Source organism: Excalfactoria chinensis, chromosome 6 (genome assembly GCF_039878825.1).
Source record: "Excalfactoria chinensis isolate bCotChi1 chromosome 6, bCotChi1.hap2, whole genome shotgun sequence".
In the NCBI taxonomy this organism is placed as follows: Eukaryota; Metazoa; Chordata; class Aves; order Galliformes; family Phasianidae; genus Excalfactoria; species Excalfactoria chinensis.
Genome location: NC_092830.1, coordinates 35,643,038 through 35,665,613, shown reverse-complemented (window position 1 = coordinate 35,665,613; position 22,576 = coordinate 35,643,038). Strand labels below are relative to the sequence as shown.

General features: G+C 44.3%; 1 protein-coding gene across 2 annotated transcripts in view; it reads right to left on the bottom strand.

The window, feature by feature from the left end:
* Positions 1-14,893: 14,893 nt before the first annotated feature.
* The window catches only part of DOCK1 (dedicator of cytokinesis 1), a 229,115-nt gene continuing 221,432 nt past the window's right edge, over positions 14,894-22,576 (bottom strand). For both annotated transcript variants that reach the window (XM_072339424.1, XM_072339425.1), the window contains exon 52: positions 14,894-16,218. In XM_072339424.1, coding sequence (XP_072195525.1) covers positions 16,123-16,218 — 96 coding nt within the window. In that variant the 3' untranslated portion in view covers positions 14,894-16,122. The remainder of the gene's footprint in view (positions 16,219-22,576) is intronic.

The following is a 22,576-nucleotide window of genomic DNA, read 5'->3' as shown; positions in this document are numbered from 1 at the left end:
TTTCCAACCCAACCACTCTGTGATTGAATAAATGGTGTGCAATTCACTCTCAGCAAAACTTCACGTATTTTAAGTATTGATGGAATCGGTGGAGAAGATGCCCTGCTATTTTACTTTGCACGCAGTGACACTGGGGAGAACACGCGAGTCCGTGTGCCCCAATAAAAAACAATCTCTTTATAGAGTCAAAATAAAATGAGAAGCTCAAATTCCATTCATAACATGTTCTTCTGCTTCCCAGGCTGGATGTGGCTCCAGACAGCCTGGTCTGGTGGTTGATGACCCTGCACATCACAGGGGGGTTGAAATGAGATGATCATTGTGGTCCTTTTCAACCCAGGCCATTCTCTGATTCTATGTTTTTAGTGCTGATTTGCAGCAGGCTCAGCAAGCTGAGCTCCAGTCTGTTGGCACCGAGGGAGGGGTGAGCAGGGAACTGATGAGTGCTATCCAGGGAGACTCAAGACATCAACCTTGCAGACCCTTGGCCTTGGGAAAGGGCTGCAGTGGGGCTGCCGAGCATAGAAAGACATAGCCTGGAGGTACAGGCTTCTGCCATGCTGTAGGAATCCTCTTCCAGGCTGGGCATCAGCTGCTGGCATGGCCGGGAGGGCTGCAGCCAGCCAGCCTGCGCCAAAGGCACATTTCTAAAGCAAACACGGCTTCAGGATATTGTCATGATGCAAGGATGCCAGTGATGCTGCCTAACCAGCAACCCGGGGGCTTATTTCTCCTGTCCAATTCGGCACTCTCAGAATCCCATGTAGCACCACTGCCAAAGTACCAGTGAGGGGAACCTACCCCACTTCTGCTCACACTTTACAAGTGCTGCTCCAGAAGCACAGCCACAGCTGTGCACAGCAGTTCATCTTCTTACCTCTGATTCTCCCAAAGGCAAGAGCTGAAACATGCTGCAAGAGCTCCATTCCTCCAGAAGACAAAAAATCACCCAGAAGCACCATGAAAATGCTTTTCCAATGCCGCAGAGATAATGACTTCTTCCCCAAGAGTATCATATCCCAAGTCAGAGAGAGAAAAAACCATCCGGGAAGTTGGATAGAAATTCTCTATTTTCACTATGAAACATTTTGTGATGAAGCTCAGCCAGCCAATGACCAGAATGTCAAGTAACCAGATAAAAGACAACCACGCATTGTTGGACAAACGCTATTTTCTTTTTATATAACCATTTTTCCTTCTCAGCCTTCCTGCAAATAAACTTCTCCACACATTTATCAGAGGGAGAGAGGCACTGAATTGTAAAGCAATCATACAGAAGCAATCCATGCCAATTTGTAGGCAGCTCGGGCTACCAGGTCAACAGCATCAGGTGCTTCTGGAGATAATTCCCGATGCCAGCTAAAAACCAGAAAACATCACAGGTTTCTTTTGCACCACATCCTGCCTGGAGAGAAGTGCTTGGATTGAAATGTCCTTGAAAAGACTTGGTGATGCTCCTGCCCTGGGGGATGCTGAAGGAAATCTCTGTGTTCCCTCGTCTGCCTTTGCTTGTAGTAAAATCAGCAATTAAGACTTCAGAACTTTGCACAGTTCTTTTATTCTGGGTTAAGCCAAAAGAAAAGAAGAACTGATACTGTGTTTAGCCCCCAGGAAGTATTTATGTTCCATGGCAGAGAGACTGTATAGCAACAAACATATGGACTACGTATGCTACACATACAATATGAAGCCAATGATTCTGTGCAATAGCAAAGAACTTCAGGCATTTCTGGAAGTGCCTGAAAACAGCAAACATTTATAAATTAAGTGCCTAAATGACTGGAGATTATCATTTCAAACAGGTTTTCTGTAGTATAGAGTTCTTTGTGTTTGCTTCTGACTGCGATTTGTAGTGCACTCTCTCATTCATTTTGCAGCAGTGCATCACTCTTTGCAGAGCTTTCCTTTATTCCCATAATTAGGATCATTGCAGTGTTTTGATTGTGTTTGTAACATTTGCATCTGTGTACTTGAAAATTCTTTGAGCCAGTAAAACTACGTCTTATACAACCCTGCCCAAAAGTGGCAGCGAACTGGGAAATAGTCCTCAGAAGACTCCAGCTCATTAGTTTTAATAGTAGGATGTCCTGAGAGAATCAAATTAAGCGTATTATTAGGATAGGGCTCATGCAGGACTCCATTTACCTGTGATACACAAGTATGGACCATTCATAGTATCATCATAGTATCACAGTATTGTGCGAGTTGGAAGGGACCTTAGAGATCATCGAGTCCAACTCCCGGGATTCGAGCCCTCTGTGTAGCAGAGCGGCACTTCTACCCCCTGCTCCACAGGGGGGATTCGAACCCGGGCCCCCTGGTGCTGCAAACGGGAATTCTACCGCTGCGCCACCGGGGCACACATTCGTATCTGTTCACAATGAGTTACTTGCTTGACCAAAGCAATGGAGACAGTCATCTTTGCTGCCTATTGAGACTGAAATCTACATACTGAATTGCTTACCTTAAAAAGCGGTTTTTCACTTCTCATTCTGTTTTCTTCTTGAACAGACGGTAGGCAGCTCCTGGTGTGGGAATGACAGGTAGTCGCTGGTAGTTGTTCTCAGGTGACTTTTGATGGGCTCTAGGTTCACTGACCACGAAAAAAAAATAAAATTGAGGATTTCAGCAGCAACCACAGAAATCCTGATTTTCATAGAATCACAGAATGGCCTGGCTTGAAAAGGACCACAATGGTCATCCAGGGTTGCCAACCAGCAGCCCAGGCTGCCCAGAGCCACATCCAGCCTGGCCTTGAATGCCTGCAGGGATGGGGCATCCACAGCCTCCTTGGGCAACCTGTTCCAGTGCGTCACCACCCTCTGGGGGAAAAACTTCCTCCTCATATCCAACCTAAACCTCCCCTGGCTCAGTTTAAAACCACTCCCCCTCGTCCTATCACTGCCCACCCTCATAAACAGCTGTGCACTTCCCATTGAATAAAAGAAGGGAAATCATAATAAAGTCAATTAGAAAAGAAGTGAAGGAAGAGTACTTTGTCTTAACCTGGTGTGAAGTGGGTGGAATTGGGGTCCTTTTATGCATTTGCATCACTTTGGTTCATACTGCTTATTGTTATCAACATGCCAAGCGTGGCCATGAGCTGAGTGCGCTAATTACAAGAAAAAGAACGCAAAAGAGCAACAGAACGTCCACAGTGATTGATTACAAAATACACCAGCAACAATAATGTCAATTATTTTAGGAAATGACATTGGCGCCTGCTGTGGCAGCGGAAGGCAGCAGTCAAACAGCACAATACGATACCTGTGGTGACAGACAAGGGAACGTTGCAGCTTTTAATTACTTTGCCGACCGGTGGCTTTCAAGGTATTTGCAATGAGTGTGCAATGTATGGGAGGCTGCTGACATGGCTGCCCATGGCCATTCATAGAGATGAAAATGAGAGCTGCAGGTGGCCAGCTCCTCCTGTTTATACGCTCCCTTCAAATACTGGGAGGCCACAATGAGGTAACCCCAGAGCCTTCTCCAAGAGAAACAAGCCCAGTTCCATCAACCTTTCCTCATAGGAGAACTGCTCCAACCCTCTGAGCATCTCAGTGCCCACCTCTGGACCTGCTCCAAGAGCTCCACATCCTTCCTGTGCTGGGGACTCCAGGCCTGGATGCAGCACTGCAGATGGGACCTCACAAGAGCCGAGCAGAGGGGGACAATCACCACCCACTCTCTGCTGGCCACCCCTTATTTAAAGCAGACCAAAGGGAAGGGGCAAGTCAGGTGCTGCTGTTATTCATCATCTGCTCAGCAGCTTTGAGGGCCCACAGCACACTGTGAGCTGTAGGAAAGACGCCATATAACAAAGCATCCCGAGCTGTACCTGGTATTTCTGGAGGATGTGGAGGACAGCTGAAGCTGTCCCTGTCAGACAGGAGCTGTCACAAAACGGACGTCCCCAGAAATGAAGCGTCGCACAAACGTTGGTCATCATGTTAATTATACGGCAGTTTGAAGAGGAACGTTCTTAAGATCAGAGAAGTGCGAGTAATGCTCTTTTCCTGTCAGCCACCAGCAAAGGGCACAGCAAACCCACAGCAGCACACGTCTGTGTGACAGGACCTCCCTCACTGGGAAACGTTCCTCAGCAGCAACGAGGAAAATGCCATGGGACATCAGGAGGAAAAAGGAACAAATCCTCACTGGAGAGACGGATCTTCTCCACAGTGTCCCTCAGCAAGGAACAGACCTGTCAGTCAGAATAGCGGGGCTGTGTCCATAAGGGTTTCTGATGCCCACCCGGGCCATCACCACTCCCTTTTCTGTGTAATTCAAGGGCCAGATTGAACATTCAGAATTACCTAAAAGGACCTCAATGCTCATCTGGTTCCAACCCCCTGCTGTGTGCAAGGTCACCAACCAGCAGCCCAGGCTGCCCAGAGCCACATCCAGCCTGGCCTTGAATGCCTGCAGGGATGGGGCATCCACAGCCTCCTTGGGCAGCCTGTTCCAGTGCGTCACCACCCTCTGGGTGAAAAACTTCCTCCTCAGATCCAACCTAAACCTCCTTTTTTCTTACAAAATGCTTTCAGACAGGAACACCCAAGTGGCCCGTGCAGAACTTGCTATGAACGTGCCACCAAGCACCGTGCCGATGAAAAGCAGGAAAACAATACAATCAATGAAGAATTTGGGTGTTGAGAGGGTGGAAATGCTTATTTTCAAACCATATTTATGTCCAAAATGACAACAAACAATTTGAGCTGTTATTATTATTATTATTATTGTTACTTTTTCTTTTGCATCCGAAGAATTAAAAAGTGCTCTTCCATTCAGCTGGGATAAAAACACATTTAGTACAGATGCTATAAGAAAGCGTATCAGTGAACTGCAAAGTGATTATGTTGTACCCCTGGGCAATAAGGCTGTCAGAAAATTTCAAAACAAGATGTGAGAATCTAGGACAGTTCTGCGGTTGGGTCACAACGTTTGCTTTGCAGTCACATCTTCTGTTTTCTAGTTATAAATTAAAATGCAACGTTTTTAGTAGCAGCTCCAGTGCTGCCATTGGAAACATGCACAGGAGCCTGAGCAGATCTGGGAAGGAGAGCACGGGATGTAGCAGCAGGTGTCAGCTGCAGGTCAACCACCACCACTTGCAATGCTGCTCGAACAGAATCATAGAGTAGAATCATAGAATGGCCAGGGTTGAAAAGGACCATGATGATCATCTTGTTTCAATCCCCCTGCTGTGTGCAGGGCCGCCAATCACCAGACCAGGCTGCCCAGGGAGCAGGGGGGGGATGGGGAACGTGAGCTCTGATGGCTTTAGCTCAGTGTAGGGCAACTTGGAACCAGTTAGAAACAAAATCTAAAGTGCAGTGTGCACGACCCACCCAGACCTCATAGGAGCATTATAAATAATGTAAAGTGTGGGATATGCAAGGAAAAAGGCAATTTTAAACATCGAAACCTGAACCACACCCTGGAGTAACCCCTCAGTTTCTACACTGTTCCCTTTATCTTTACTGTATCTTTTTGGAAAGGGAAAAACAAATAAAGAAACAACACAAGACAGAACAACAACAACCAATCAACCAACAGTAATTGACAGGGTCTTGGTTCCATTCTGATGGTGCCGAGAAAGCTTTGAAGCCATAACAAACACCTATGCAACAGGAAATCAATTTTCTGCATCTACAGAGAAGCAGCACATTTGGTGCTAATTTAACATTTATGGTTTTAACAGAATAAATCCAATACCAAAATGACAAAACGAAAGGCTACATGCCTTCCAAGAGCAGAGCAGCAGCAGCCCCATGTGGGCATGTTGGTCTCAGTTCCATGCTGTGGCATCAGCATCCTGGCCACCAAACCCCGCTGTGCAATCAGCATGTGGTGTCAGCAGAAACACAGCTCATCCCACAGCAAGGGGGGTCATTTCTAAAGGTAACTGAAGTCTTTTTAGTCTGCAACTGTCAAAGTGCTTTGAGAATAATAGACCTTGACACGCTGAAAGTTGAAGGAGATCGGGAGATTGATCCACCCCAGCATTTGATTTCCAACTCCAAGTTTGCACTGCACTTTTATCAGGATGGTATTGAACAAATACTTCCCACCACATAAAGGAACAAAGGAAAGATGCTCTAATGAGTGGAGCAAGAACAAAATATTCAACATCTGGACTTGTCCCCTTACCTCTGTAGGAATGGTTGAGTCCCATTTCTCATAGCAGCACCTGGTAACAGCAACGTGTTGCAGAGTGGAGGTCATCTAGAAAGATAAAACCAAACCCATTTAGCTGAAAACACTTCTAAACCCACCTTATACGTATGCTGTTGCACTACCAACTTCCCTGTGCTGCAGAGGCAGATGGAATGATCTGCACTGAGAATTTAAAAGCTGAGGTGGTTGAGAGCTCTGGTGCAATCCATGAGGGGCAGGAAAGGCCACAGGAAAGGCTACGAGGAAAGGAAAAGGATCATTAATGGGATAAATATCCATAACCCGAGAGAACCCTTCCTTCTCCATTTAGATATAACAGTTGCTATTCTAAACACAATTATTTATAAAGAAGCTGCCATTTCAATGCTTTTATTTGTAAAGAGAAACACCTTGTTTGCTCATTCCTACTGAAGTCCCAGCAGTTAGTGCTGCCCACCTCAAGGTTGGAAACCAGGAATGTGACACCAGGTGGGCACCAGCCAGGTCAAACGCAGCTCATGTTGGAAGAGCTCCTCAGCTAAACAAAGGCACAGCCATTGACCCTCATGGATCCTAGATGCTGCTGAGCTCTCATCATTGATGGATGCACCAACTCCTGCATAGCATCAAACGTTTTTATGATTTCTACCTTTCCATGCAAGTGCTGTTCCTCTTGATCTCTTCTTGCTTAACCTCACTCCAGAAATCCTGCCCTAGGTTAAAGCATGGCTCCCTGTACTGCCAGCAGCTGAGCCCAAGCAGAGACAGGAGGCTGGTAGAGATGGAGCTACCCAGCAGAAGAAGTGGACAGAATGTGTGTAAACTATTTCATAACATGCATAATCCATTGAACTGCCAAAACTAGTCTTGATGGAGAAAGGAAAAAGAACATTTTTAGTGCAGTATGTGATACATTGATTATGCTATAGATAATTTCTGACCCATCATTACAATGGCTGAGTGCTTGACAGACCATGATGAGTTCTGGCGATTAAATGCTTTGGATAATGCACTGATGCTTTTTTTTTCAGTCCATTCTCAATGAGAGAAACAGCTCTTCAGCAGAAATCCTGCAAAACAAAGGGAACTGTAACCTAAAAGAACACATCCCAGTTTGACTTCCCCATCCAAAAGCAAATCCAGCAGCCAGGAAATAGAGCTACGCCTGCAGCTTGCTGCTGCCCACTCCCAACACGCTGCACATCCCTGCTGCCCTGCACACAGGGACTGTCGACTGCTCACATCCCTCCTCGCAGCTTCTGCTCTGCTTTGATTTTCCACTCGCTCTGCTCTTGCCTGAAGGTGCCTTCCTCTGCTCCACCGTTTTGTTTTAAGGGAGAAGAGAAATGCAAGTGACATTCCTTTTATAGCTCCACTACAGGTGAATTATCTGGTAAAATAGGTAAGTGCCCGGCTTTTTTCCCTTTGAGTTTTCTTACAGCAAAAATAAAACACAGTGCGTGTACTGATTATTATCAGCACAGTGCAATATAAGCATCGTTTGACACTGTGCCAGCATGAATACTCATTTGCAGAACAAAACAAGCCCCCCCAGCCCACCAGGCAGTTCCAGGTTACCCCAAAACTCAGCCCCCATTTAGGCCAGAAGATTCCCACAGCCCCACATCTGCATTAGCAGAGCTCCCGTGTCCACAGCTGGGGGTGCCACTGCCAAAGTGGGGGAAGGATGCAGTGTGGAGCTGTTCTGTTCTAACGATGCTCCCTCGTTAACTAACAGAAGTCAAGGGGGAGGGCAGAAGGAGAAAGAGGAGGGAAAAAAGAAAAGAACATCTAAAATGTAGACGTCAGTATTTAAAAAAAAAAGAGGAAGCTGAGCATTTGCTCACACACGGGGCTTTGCGGTCACTGGTCACTTCCAATTAGATTGTACCCTCGGCTAATGCTCGCTGTCAGCCAGAAACAAGGAGCACTGGGGGAAAACAACTTCCACACAGATAACGTTCTTTGCATGGGTACTACCATGGCCTCCAGGTGAGGACAGCATCCTCGCTGCACTGGGAGAGCATGTCAGGTCCTGCTGGCAGAGCACAGCCACATCCTCCTGCCTGGCCGTGCCCTGGTGCTGTGGTGCTCTGAGAGCATCGAAGCAGGAACCGCAGCCATGTGTGCTGCTCCTCCAAGTGGGATACTGTGGGTCCAGTCTGAATGGGAACCTGGTGTTAGCTGACTCAGAGGGAGGGGAAGATAAGGAAGATCTTCAGAGCACTGAAATGAGAATGTATTGCTGAAAGAGGGGGATGAAGATGTTGAATGCAGCTGTAGCATCACGGAGTCATGGAATGGTTGAGTTGGATGGGACCTCAAAGCCCACCCAGTTCCAGCTCATGAGCAGGGATCCACGTTAGCTCAGGATGCACAGGGCCCATCCATGGCTGTGGGCACTGGCAGGGACAGGGCAACTATAGCTCAGGAGAGCAGTACCAGGGCCTCCCCACCCTTGTGGTGAACAACTCTTCCCAACATCTCATCTAAATCTCCCTTCTTTTAGCTTTAAGACATTACCCCCTGCCTTACCACTACCTTTCCTGATGAAGTATCCCTCCCAGCCTTCCTGGCACTTCAAGGCACTGAAAGGCCCCCCCGAGCCTTCCCCAGGCTGCACAGCCCTGCTCCCCATGCCTCTATCTGTGGCTTTGCCCAGTGATGCTCAGTCTCATGGCTTCAGGCTCTATGTTGGAATCTAAACTTCTCCAACGCTCACTGAAAAGACTTTAGTTTTTCCTTCCAATCCAACATGCACGTTGAGTTAAATTCTACTTACGCTCAGATCTCTCCCACCAGGGCTCACATCAGGCTCACATTGATTTTGTTGCCTGGAGTGATCAACTCCTCAAAGGAAATTTCTCACTAGGATGCGGGAATCTCCCTCCATAACTGCAGTCCAGGCTGAAAAAAACACAGATGTTATGGCATCTCCTTAATGCTACCAGGGCTTCAGAAAAGCAGCCTCACTCCTACCAGCATGAGTATTACCAGGAGAATTAGTAAGGTAGTACAGAAACAATGCATGCAGTTGTGGTGGGCGCTCCTAGCCTTGTGGTTTCCTCCATCCCAAGGACATCAGGACCCTTGGTCCGAGTCTGAGAGGCACTTTATCCCTTTTGGAGGGTTATGCCATTTGTATGGTTACAAACGCTCTTGGCTGCTTATGTCAGGTACTGTGTGTGACATGGAAGGTCTGGCACAAGCCCTGCGCAGCCCTCACCTCGTTATGGTCAGCAATTCAATATACAGGTTGATCTCTTAAAACAAAACAAAACAACACACAAAAAACCCACCTATTTCTAGCTTTTTACTATCATTTTCCACTAAGGAATGAGCTAACAATAACGTGCTACAGAGAAGAACAACGCCAGCAAATACATTTTCCAGCTGTACAGAGTGATAAATCCACAGACTGGAGATTACAGCCAGCACACGAAGGCAGTGCTGACAGCCAGATCTCAACACAGGTATAAAGAGCAGGACAGGTCTCCTTGTGACGCTTGTAGGGAGAATAAAGCTATCTCACCTCATGCAAGGATGCATTTTCTTCACCTGAATGTTTTTAATCCATGGTTGCTGTAGGGTCTTTTCCTCTGTGATTCTGAGCACAATTCAGGAAAACACATGTAATTTTCAGAGAAACAGCAATTACAGCTCAAGTGAACTCTGTGTATTCTGCAATGACTTCTCTGCCTACAAGAACGCACTTCCCAAGTCAACGTTCATAACGCTACATTTAATGTTAATAAGCATCTTTAAATCACATAATTTATGCTAATCTAAAGAAGTACTTTAGGCTGGTGGGGTTTCTTTACCTTGCAAATTGTTACACTTCTACGTTAGTCATTTTTGGTTCAACACAGCGCACGTCAAACTGTATTTAAATGGTGTCTGGATACCTATTAATTTCCATAGGCTCTTTAATATTCTGCTACGTCCTTTTTTTTGTTAGTTGAGTCGTTTTTGTAGTTGCTTTTCTCCTGTTCTCTGCTGCCGCTGAAGTGATCCATCATTGTTTGTAGGAATGATGGCCAAAGAAAAGCTGGTTTAAATTGGGATTACAGTGCTGAGGGAGTGAGAGCACAGCCATAGGAAAATCAACGCGGAGAATAAACACAGGACTTGGAAGAGCAGCAAACAACAGGAGCATGCACAGAAATGCCTTATCTATAGGAAAACAGTGTCACATTTGATTTTGTCTGTGCTCTCCCTCTGTGAAAGACTCCCTCAAACGCCGATGACGCCCTCTGTTTCCCTCTGATGGAAACTGGCAGGAGGCCACAGCTCTCAATAATAGCACAACAAGCATCTTTTCAAGCATCTGTTAAGCAGCCAGACCTCCTGGTCTGGAAATGTGTATGAGAGTGATGATGCTTATTCTGGGTGATATAATTAATTACGAGTACAGTCAGAGGCCCCCGAGCTTTGCTGTATGGCGCAATGCAAGGAACCGGGTGCTGCTTGTGATGAAGGCACTTCAGCCATGACAGGTGAGGCTCAGGACATGTTCACAACCTTTGGGGACCAATCAGCCCCAAAGGCTTTTCAGAGGCATTTGATAGGAATCATCTGAAAAAGAAAATTCCAACACAGTTTCAGTTTCTTGCACTTAAAGGAGAAAAAAACCCAAAACATTGGAAGAACCTCATGGAAAGCTCACGGTCAGGCTGGATGGGGCCATGGGCAGCCTGAGCTGGCACCTGATTTATTGGTTGGCAGCCTGAACTGGGTGACCTTTGAGGTCCTTTCCAAGCCAAGCCTTTCTATGACCCTATGAAATAGTGTCCATAAAGGAGCATAAAGGTCTGGAAAAAATGCTGATATGGGCGGCTTATTGAAATCTGCCCCGGGCTCCAACTCAGAGGAAGCTCATAAACATAATTAGCAATTTATGCAAATGAAAAATAACCTGTTGGTAAGGAAAGCAAAGCTTTATCACTGAATCTGAAGCATTAATATGCTACGCTCAGCATCCCTCCATTTATGTTCTGCAGCTCTGCAATACAGTTTGGGCTGCAAATATTTAAGTTCAGCAACATAAGTGCCAAACCATGCAGTGAAAATCTGAGTGAATGGCCCTAACAATACAGATTCAAACCAAAACAGCAATGTTTCACCGTCCATAAAATCTCTGCAAGTCTGCGATGGCAGACTGGGAGTTTGGGTGGCAATGAATCTTGGATGGTCAGCTTGGATTTTGAAAGCCATCCATCACCACGTCACTGCAGCAGGATGGCGTGAAGGCTCAATGCAAAATGGGGCCATGCACAGCCCCAATCCCATGGGGAGGGCTCAGCATGCGTCCTTGCAACGCGCTGGTTCAAAACCAGCTCGTTCCGATGCGAAATGAGTTATTTGATTCAGCATCTTTGCTGGAATACAGCACTGTCACCCTGGAAATAAACAAATAAAAAGGTCTGTTGTTTGCTAGAGAAACCTAATTTTTGGTAATTATTTGTGTCTGCGGAATGCATATGACAAAACAGGGGAAATTACAAACCCTATAAATGGCCCCTGTCAGAAGCTGGTCATTTTCCATACAAGAAACAAGTATTTATACCGAGCCACGCATCTCTGCATTACCAAGAACAGGGCAATTGCAAGCCTGAAATTCAGTTTAGATCCGTGAAAAGTACAAAAGCAGAATGAAAGGAAATTGAAATATTGGAGTAGCTCGACCTCACAGTTCCCATAAGCACATTAATGCTGAAAGCCAGAGATACAGGAAAACCCTCAGCGTTCCGGTGTTCCACCTCACACCTGCACGTATTTAGCCCTTTTTGCACAGACGTCCACTGCATGTACTACAATTTATTGCTTCATCACAAGGCAGGGTGGAGGAATTGAAAAATGCCTTATTTGGTTTGTGCGGGGGGTGGTGAGCAATCACAGCACAGAGGTGAGCAGGGCTGAAGCGTGGTGACTTTCACGGCTGATCCTGCATATAAGTGAGTGCTTTTCACTGAATATAAATAAGTTGAGCAAAATGCAGGTAATTTATCAATGCAATATCTCAAAGGACACATTAACAGTAAAGCAAACAGCCAGAAAGACGTTCTGAGTTTACTTAAAAATATCACACTTCTTTTTTCTTGCGAGAATACGCACAATTTAACCAAGAGATTCATGATGGGGAGGCAGTGAGAAGCTGGAATGGGCATCCTGCTCACCTCCAGCAATGCAGCTGATAGGCAGCGGGGGAAAAGGCTGCAGCCCTGCAGAACATGCTGCCAACACAAAGACCGCATCCACCACCATCCTCACCTCTGTGACACCTAACGTCACACAGCTGGAAAAAGCAAAAAAAAGGTAAAAAAGCTAAAAAGAGGTAATTTGTGAGCATCCATCATGGGACAAATAGCATCAACGTTACACTGGCTTCTTGCATGGGATGGACCCCAGGAATTTCACAGCAACTAACAGGAGAGATGTCTAGAAGTGAGAAGCTGGACACCTCAACAATTAAGCCATTTTGCATTAAAAAATGTGTATTTTGAATGTATGCATGTGTATGTACAAATGCACACACACATATTCATACGAATATGTAACACAGAAACATCACCTGACTCAGGTTTGGAGATGATCCTGCTTCTCCCCAGCATCAGCCATCCAACTTGTTACCTTCAGGAACGGGAGTTCAATCTTTAGTCTAATTCATCCATATTCACTTCCCATCACTTTTCTCTGCAAACAAAGACACGCATCACAAATAACGCTGGTGAAAAATAAGACGTGCATTAAGACAAAACTGAAGTTAAGGACGTGCTGCAGCCAGAAATCTGCGGTATCACCAGAGACATCTTCAGTAATCAAAAATGTCAATTAGAAAAAGTGGCTTAAAAACTGACCTTTGCATTGAGCTTCCCGCTGAAAATAAATCTGATTAAAAAACAAACAACTGCCTCCCAGCAAAGCTTTTGTGGTACTGCATGGGACTGATGAGAATTGACATGTACGCCTGTGGAAATTATCCTCTCAGTCATAAGCGAAGACTTAGAGAATGAGAATTAAAGGCTCCTCAACGTTATTAAAGGACCGTAAGTTAACTTGAAGTGAGTAACTACAGGTCAACTTTCAAGAAGGAAAAACCACTGGCCATTAAAATCTGTTTTCCTGAACTATTTGGAAACTTGACCTCTCTCAATATTTATTCATTTATACTTATTTTCAGGAAAATATCTCTTACCACATATTCCTCTCACAGGAATGGGGTTTGCCAGCAGACCAACTCTGCAGCCCTTAAGCATAGGACAAACCAAGGCCTGTAAGAGATGACAGTGGGAAGACCAGGAGCAGAGGTGGAACAGCAGAGCGGCCTCACCAGGCTTGGAGGCAACAAGCCCTGCATACATTTAGTGCTCAGTAATGAATTCCCACAGCAACAGGACAGATCACAGAGACAGAAGATTAGCCACTGCAACATCCCCAAGGGTGCAAAGGGCACATCCGCAAACCCACACCTGTTCACCAGCAGCAGGACAACCCAGGAATTGGGATGTGGATTTCCCAGAGGAAACCTCTTGTCCTTACCATCACTGTAACCAACAGTAGGCAGTTTCTTGGACAAACACGCCTCAGATCTTGTGAGTACACGAGCATGGCAAAGAAACTGGGAGAGACACTACTCTGGGTAACATTAAATCATCTTGTTTTCCTGTATTTTCTCATATCGAGCTCTTTGACGTGAGCTGAGCTTTGCTGCTGTGTCACAAGAAATTCATACCGCATTTGGATGTTCTGCTGCAGCACCACTGGAGGATAAAGGAAGACAATAGACTGTAGGAAAAATAACAGCCTTTGCAGGATTGTTCATTGCTTAGAGACTGTAACTGAATTAGGTTCTGGATTTGCTGAAGTGCGTTTTTACAACACTTTGAGGAGGGTAATGATTCGTTCTGGCTGGGTTTTATACCACTAGAAGCCTCGAAGCTGTTAGATTGAAAAAAAAATGGTGGCAATTTGGGGCCTGAAAGTGAATCTGAGAATCTGATTTTCAACCCCTAATCTCAACTTGTGCATTTGTAAAACATACAAGTACAAGACTTAAAGTGTGTAGTGCAAGGCCGATTTAAAACTGCAGCCCTTGTTTGAGAAGTGTTGCAGGGCCAAACTATAACACTCGCATGAGCACAGGAATTTGTTAAAGATGTGTGGAAACAAACACATAATCAGAAATACAGATCATAACCACTCAATTAAAGGTCCATGTGAAAACCTCTTGTTGACTTCAGGATGTAAATGGAACAGAAAGGAGGAAAACTCACCAGCACCCCAACACAGTCCGCAGCACAGTAACAATATCGGCATTTAATATGATTTTCAATTAAATTAATGACTTACAGAATTCATGTTGTAGTACGTTGATCATCAACAGAAAGAATCCTTCTCAGCTTGCTTCTCTTGAAAGGAGATTATACCAGTCCCAAAACAACTAGGAAAGGTAGGACAATCTGTAGCAGTTAATTCTGATAGCTCTCTCACTGCAAGAAAAGCATTTGTTTGGCCCAATGTTCCAAGACATTTACAAGCAATATTATGAGCACATAGTTAACTAATTGAACCACTCACAACCATTCTGCCTTTGCAACATTATCACTTTGCTGCTGTGTAAAGCACGCTTCTGCCTGTTAAGCTACAAAAAAGAAGCATTAGTCAGCACTTCAGTCGTCCTGCACCGAGCACAACAGTGCAGGAAGAATGGAGAACCCCAAGGAAATGCACTCCGTTTCTTCAGACGAGTCTTTAAAATAGTATTTTATTTCTTTTTGAGTCAGTGGTATATTTAAAACAATCTACATTAAGAGTATAAAGATTGTAGATAGCAAAACACAAAAGCGTGATGACAGTAAAAAACGCTACAGTATAAAGTTAGTTTCCTTCCTCCCTCCCGACGCCCCTCCCCAGCACTGCCCTGTATTTTTCAGAGGCCAATAACTGCAAAAAAAAAAATTAGCTTTTTTTGTTTGTTTTTACATTTTCAGCCATTAAGAAATTAAAAATACGTAAGACATTTTTTTGTAGGTACATTAATTCATTATTACGTGAAAAGCAGGCAGCATAAAAATTAAAACATTCTAAAACCCCATCATATATACACATTCTGTACAGAATGATGGCACAAGGACAAAGAGATTCCATCCGGTTCACCCTAATCCACATGAAATATTACACATTCGAATGAAAACAAAAGCTCTTCTCATTCTCTTACTGAGGATTAGAATGACCACAAATCTATCTGTGTACTTTGATTCCTTTCCTATACGCTCCTCTAAGAGGCTGTCTTGGGTTACCAGCTGATCACACAAAGAACAGCCAACTGAATGAAAATGTAAACGACTGGTTTTAAAAAGGCCATCAGCTCTCAGCTTATTTATAACAGGGAAGAAATGAAGACAGGAATGACACAAATAAGCTGTGTCTGATTGCAGGGCCTGGAGATAACTGTTATTTGGGGAAACCCTACGGCAGCTTCTCATTATCACAAAGCCTAATCCAACGTGCATTAAATTCACTGTGAATATTTCCATTGATTCCTATATACACTGAGATTAGGTACAAAATAACTCAGTTCATTTTAAACTCCACAGCTACCTAAATGCCTTAGGTACAAAATATTCAGCTCCTACCTTAATCTCCACAGCTACCTGCGTGCCTGAAGTTATGCAGAATAAGAACGAGGGAGGTTTAGGAAGAGGGTGCTGTCAGTTGGTGAATGCCTCCCGGGCTCAAGTAGATTCCTTTCAAGTTATGGGAGGAAATATCCCCGGAAAGGGGGTTAATGTAGTGGTGCTTCCGAAACACTGCTAGAAGCAGATTCTTACCGAGTTAGAGTCATTGCACTAAATGTTAGATACTGCATGCCTGAACGAGGTAAACATGATATGCCTTAAAATACTTAGGGAAAACGAATTGTTACAGCTTTATCTTTGGGAAACAAAAAAAAAGCTTCTTTCTTCACTGGACAATCCCCGAGTCAACAGATGTTTGCTTCCGAGTTGTCTTTGGAGGTGGAGGTGGGGGGGTCTTGCTGGGCAGCGGAGGAGGCAGGTGCTAGAAGAAACCAATTTTGAACAAGCCATGTTATCAACCAGCGGATTTCAGTGACAATTCTCAGTCCATCTAAAACCGAGGGGGTAAATCTGCAACCCTCTGATTTGTGAGAACTTCTCACAACTCGCCGCTATGAATACTGAATGCGTTTGGCCATTAGCTTAAAATCTACCTTTTACTTTTGACAATGAAAAATCTCTCACGGGTTCATGATTAATTAGCTCGGTATTTCAGGAAAAAAAAAATCTCTTGAAAGCGTTTTGCAGGAGTTTATAAATCCCCACTTAATAACATGATAGAATATTGATTTCTTGGCCCGCGTTGATTGTCCTCGGCCCCTACACACCACAGAGCTTCAAAGTTATGGCAAAGAAACAGCTTCATTAATTCTCCGTTATTTTTGTATTTTGCACATTTCGAACCCAAATCGTTCTTCAAAACATCTCCCTTAAACTGATCCGGAATTTGCAGTTTGCTATTATGGCGTCATATTTTAAGTGTTCAAAATAGAAAAACCGGGCTGTTCCGACATAAATATTTAAAATCACTTCATATATTATACAACAGAACCAGAACACCCTCGGTACGATTCACCGCCTAACTGAGCAAATAATGAAAGAAATCTTCATGGAAATTAAGACTTTTTTCATCAAGTTCAGTTATGTCTATGACAAGAAAAAAACTGCTTTAGAAAAAGCTTGACAACACTGCGATTTGCTCACAAACCTTCATACACCTATTTCAACTTCAGTTAATGTTTTAGGCAAAATAACAGATGATATCCAACTCACTGTAAGTGCTATACGAGCAATGGATAAGCCATGTCAGAGTGCATAAGAAATAGTCTTGTTTATAGAATCATAGAATGCTTTGAGTTGGAAGGGACCTTAAGGATCATGAAGCTCCAACCCCCAGCATGCAGGGCCACCAACTTCCACATTTAATACCAGCCCAGGCTGCCCAGAGCCCCATCCAACTTGGCCTTGAACACCTCCAGGGATGGACGGGGCATCAACAGCCTCTCTGGGCAGCTGTTCCAGCACCTCACCACTCACTGAGTAAAGAACTTCCACCTGATATCCAATCTAAATCTTCCCTCCTTCAACTTCAAACCATTTCCCCTTGTCCTGACATTATCTACCCTTGCAAAGAGTTGACTTAGTTCCTTTACAAGATACCCAGAGTTGCTATCCCAAAAGCAGAATGGTTCTGGGTGATGCCGGGACATCTCTCTTTTCTCTGTAGTGAGGCAGAATAAGTACAGACAGTCTCACAAGGCCCCTGCCAGGTACTGACTGTGAATCGTCACAAAAGTGCAAGAGTAGATAGAAAGAAATATCTTCAAGGTAAATGAATGCCCTCTTGAAAGTCATCTTACAACACAGCATGAAGTTACAAATCTAGATCGACTACCATTTAGGCATAGGCTAAATAGAAAGAGAAGGCTGCATACTGGCAGCCAAGAAGACTGGACTTTTGTTGGAATATATATTTTTTCCTATCCTGACTGAAAGGAAACGTTTTCCATATTTTTTTCTTGCAGTTTTCCTTATTCTTCTGGCAAACAGGGATCACAAACTGCTGAAGGGCAATTGTGCCCGAACTCTTTCCTTCCCTGGTGGTATTGCCCAGAAGAGCAGCACAGAGCTCATCAGGGTACAGGCACACAACACACCAGTGTGCAGACCATCTTCCTCTCCATTTCTGGGCCCTCTATAACAGTGGCACAGCCAGTGCAACAGAGTGCATGCTCTCACCTTCATCCCTGAATACAAAATGCTTCTTTATCAGCATGGAAAGCAATCCATTTCTATCTGCTACTGGATCATGACCAAGAGCAAGGAGCTCTCTGCATGTCACCTGCTACCTGGCACATTGCTTTTGCTGTCCCAAAGGATAAAAACATCAGAAGAGATTGCTTGCTTTGGCCTTTGGCTCCCTGTTGATCAAGGGAAACTTCCTACTCATCAACAAAGACAGGAATTGATCTATTTGGTGATGCAGACTTTCGTATTCGCAGCCCAGCTGAGGTTTACACTCTCCCTTTTGAAGAAACAACCAGATTATTAGAAGCAGAGTTAAGCGTGAAAAGGGCACCATGCAATGAAGGAAAGCCCTGCTGAGTAAGGGTTCTGAAGAGCAGACTTGAAGGCATACACTATTTACTTCTGACTTGCAGTGAGGAGAGGGCACAACGCTGTCTGAGGCAGAGAAGCAAGTAAACAGACTAACGTGAGAATCAGACCAAATAAGAATATTTTATCAATAAAAGAAATACTGAACTTCTATTTGTTTTCTTGAAGGCATAACCCTGCTGCTGGTCTCACCATGGTCAGACAGTGAAATATTGCCTCTACCTGACCAAATATTCTTAAGCTGGTACGTTACGTTAGCTTCTCAGTTCCTGCTGAGACGCTCTTTTTGAGCCTGACTGCTTATGCTATTTAACCTCATACATTTAACTGAGACCTGAGCATCAAGAAATCCTTAAAGAAGTGCTCTGCTGGAACTGTGCATCCAGGCAGTGGTTGTGGGCAAGCTGTATGACAATTCTGATGGTCTGCAAAACATCAGCGAGCGACATGCAAGAGCTCCCTGCAGAGAAGACAGTAATTTCAGAACCAAATAAACCAGATGCCCCTCTAAAATATAGGATAAAACATAAAAATATCCCCAGCCCTCTTCTTTACTTTCTTATTTATCACCAGAAAGAACTAACTTTGCTGATAGCATCATTTGTGAAAATCCATTTTGAATTTAACTAAGAGTATATTGGCAATAATTCTCAATTCAATTAGATCACGGGCATTTCTCAAACAAATGAGTTCTTCTTATTGATCACAGAACAATCAAATTACCCCTGAAAACTTGCTTCTGAAGAATACATACAACGCAAATACAATGAGAGTAAGCTAAATATATATGCTATAAATAACAAGCACAAAGTCTACAAGAGCTTGGACTCTGCAAGCAAATTAGGCAGAAAGAAATAACAGAGATAGGTAGATAATTATTATAATTGAATTTACAATTTCCATTAGAAAGTAGGATAAATTTAGCACATGTTCATTTATATTATAAGCTACCAAGGAATATATTAAGTAGGACGTGTAATGCTCATCAGGGCAACGTTTTGGGAAATTAGCACCACTAAACTTGCCAGTGTGGGATTGGTGCACTCCAAGTGCCAACAGATGCTTCCTTTTACCCACCGCAGCCATAGATATCAGCACGTTTCCCCCCTACCATTAATGCAGAACTCAGATAGCCATCACTGGCCTCGTGAAGTCCATTTTGCCACGTTTCCACCTAGAAACTTTGAGATACGAAATGAAGTTTCCCTTGATTTCACATTGAATTAAGAACTGCCGTGCAGAGCTCGCATTTATACTTCAGTTGTTCATCGTGAACCCTCCCCTTCCTAAAACGTGCCTTTACTTTCTGACAGTGACAAAGACTGCGAGCTCACGTTCAAACCTATTTCGGTCAGACTCCTTGGCTCACGTGTACCTCAGGGGAAGCTGAAACCTTATGTAAAAGGCACATCTGCAACACAGAAACAAGCTGTTCCTTCTGCTCCCGATGCTGAATCGCTCCCATTTGTTTGCTTTTTTCTTCCAGCTACAGGGAAAGATTGGGTTTAAAAACATTTGCCTCCTATCTCCTCCAGAAACAGAGAACGTTACACTACATGTCCAGAATCAATGAAGGAAGATGAAAATACATAAATATATATATCATACTGTGAAAAGGCAATGAAAAATAGACGAATTTGTCTTATTTTTTTTTTTCCAATCAGAAAATATTGTTATCAAACCAACAAACAAGATTAGAGTCCCACAGACAGCCCTTGCAATGCTGTGAAAGGGATCGCTTCCTGCCTAACTCTTCTGCTTTGCCACCGCTCTGAGATGCAACCAAAGACACTTTACTTGGAAGGAACAAAAGACCTAATCGGGCCATAAGCAGCACAAACATGTAAATAGGCAACAGGGAGCTGTGCAAACACTTTCACACACTGATTTCCAAACAGTTCCTTCATGCTGACATCTCTGCATACAGAGATGGAGCTGAGTCACCTGACAGCAGCAACTTGCTTATTTAACATCTGCAGTGAGAAGTAACACAACGTAAGTCCTTGCAGGAATAACACTCCCGTTCTAAAAGATTAATAATGTGCTGGCTAAGGGAGAATCAGCATTAACTCCACTAATTTAAACTGAACTCTAGACTCTTTAAGTTAATTGACTGCTTGAGAGCAAACTTCTGCAGAAAATACCACAGGTAACAACGTAAAATGACTGTTTAAACTCTGCTGTCATATTTCATCTATCGCTGTTTCGTTTGACTTTGAATCACTGCCCTAACCCACCCATGATAAAGAAAGCAATTCATAGAATCACAGCATGGCCTGAGTAGAAATGATCATCTCAACCCCCTGCTATGTGCAGGGTTGCCAACCACCAGACCAGGCTGCCCACAGCCACATCCAGCCTGGCCCTGAATGCATCCAGCTGTCCCTCTGCAGAGGGAAGCCCTGGTATCCACCGAGCATCCCTTCCTTGGGGCACATCACTCACACCAGGCTGCATGGAACTGAATCAACCATGTGGGCTCCTCCTGCTGCATTGCTTGGCAGGACCCTGCCAGGATCTCCCCTGTTGTGGGGCTCTGTGCTCCTGTTGCATGGCAGTGGTGTTAAAGCACAGGGAACACAATCCACACTCTGTGAAACCACAACTCTGTGCGTGGGGTCTACTGGTACTGCAGACCATGCCAGCTAACGTGATTTTGAAAGCACTGTGTTTTTGTTCCAGTCCTTACAAAGAAAGACCTCCAGAGTTACGAGCAGCACCCCCAGAATTAGGTTTAAATCTTCAGACTGAAACAGTATTTCTTAGTGAAGGCCTGGGCCCTGGGAGAGCTGTAAAGCAACACACTGCCCATTGGCCAGTGTAAAACTGCAGCTTGATCCCAGCTAATGCTGACAGCAGAGATGTGACCACCACTGAATCAAAATCCAGGGTGCTGCTTAGGGGACACATCACGGGGCTCTGTGCCTCCAGGCAGACAGCAGAACAACACATTTTTCACTCAGAATTCCTGTAACAAGCAGTGGCACTGAACTGACTTTAGGACTTATTAAAAAGTGACTCCTGGCTTGGCAAGAGCTTAACCCACCAAACTCCAGCCTATCCCAGCCAAAAATAACCATCAGTCTAAAACAAGTCAAAAAAAAAAGGCTTGTTCTTCTTTTGTGAGCACATGAGATTATCCTGTAGGAAAATAACTTTGTGGGATGCCTGGTATAGTTTGCTTTGCTTCTGTGCATCGTCTTCTATCCATCATGATCTGACAGTGACAGAACAAGTGAGAATGGCCTTAAACTAAAAGAGGGGAGACTTCAGTTAAATGTTAGGGAGAAACTCTTTACTCAGAAGGGAGTGAGGCCCTGGAACAGGCTGCCTAGAGAAGCGTGGGTGCCCCATTCCTATAGGAGCTCAAGGCCAGACTGGATGGATGGGTAGCCCTGATGCAGTTGTTGGGATTGGATGGGTTTTGAGGTCCCTTCCAAACCATTCTGTGACTCATTCTATGACTCTGATCACAGAATCATTGAATGGCTTGGGTTAGAAGGGACCTTAACAATCACCCAGTTTCAACCCCCATGCAATGGGCCTCACACTGGTCCAACTTGCCCAAAGGCCCATCCACCCATCCAGCCCCTTCAGCTCTGACAAGGATGGGGCAGCCTGTCCCAGTGCCCTACTGCCTGTCCCTCATAGGAAATAATTTATTCCTAAGATTTATTCTAAATCTAAATAACAGAAAGGCAGAGTGTCTGTTACTTTCACTCCTTCCAACTTCTCCAAAGAATGCCAGCGCATTCACAACTAAGCGCAGTCACTGTCAGCCCCACTGAACCTGTTTGGGTTCCCACTGCATACACTGCTTTGTTACCCAATCCCTCACCACATCCTCCATCTACTGCCAGGCTGGTGGAGGTCACCCCATCCAAACCACCAGCTGATGCTCAGTATGTCTTACAGCTGGTATTACGAATGTAAGAGCTGCTTTGTCTATTTTCTTTGAGTTTCCCCTTTTGCTGTGAATACTAAGTAGGCAGTTGATTTATATGCAAGGGTATGGATGAACCCATAAAGAATGAGAAGTGCCTAAAGGAATCCCTTGATGTAATAATAATCCTTGCAGGAGTTGCAGGCTTCTTTTTTATGTTCCCATATATTATTAAGAACATTTTTAGCAGAACAAATCATACAGTGCAAGAAAATGTATATATGGGTATCATCGTTAACAATGAATAAGAGGACAATCTGGTAATCATAATTAGATGATT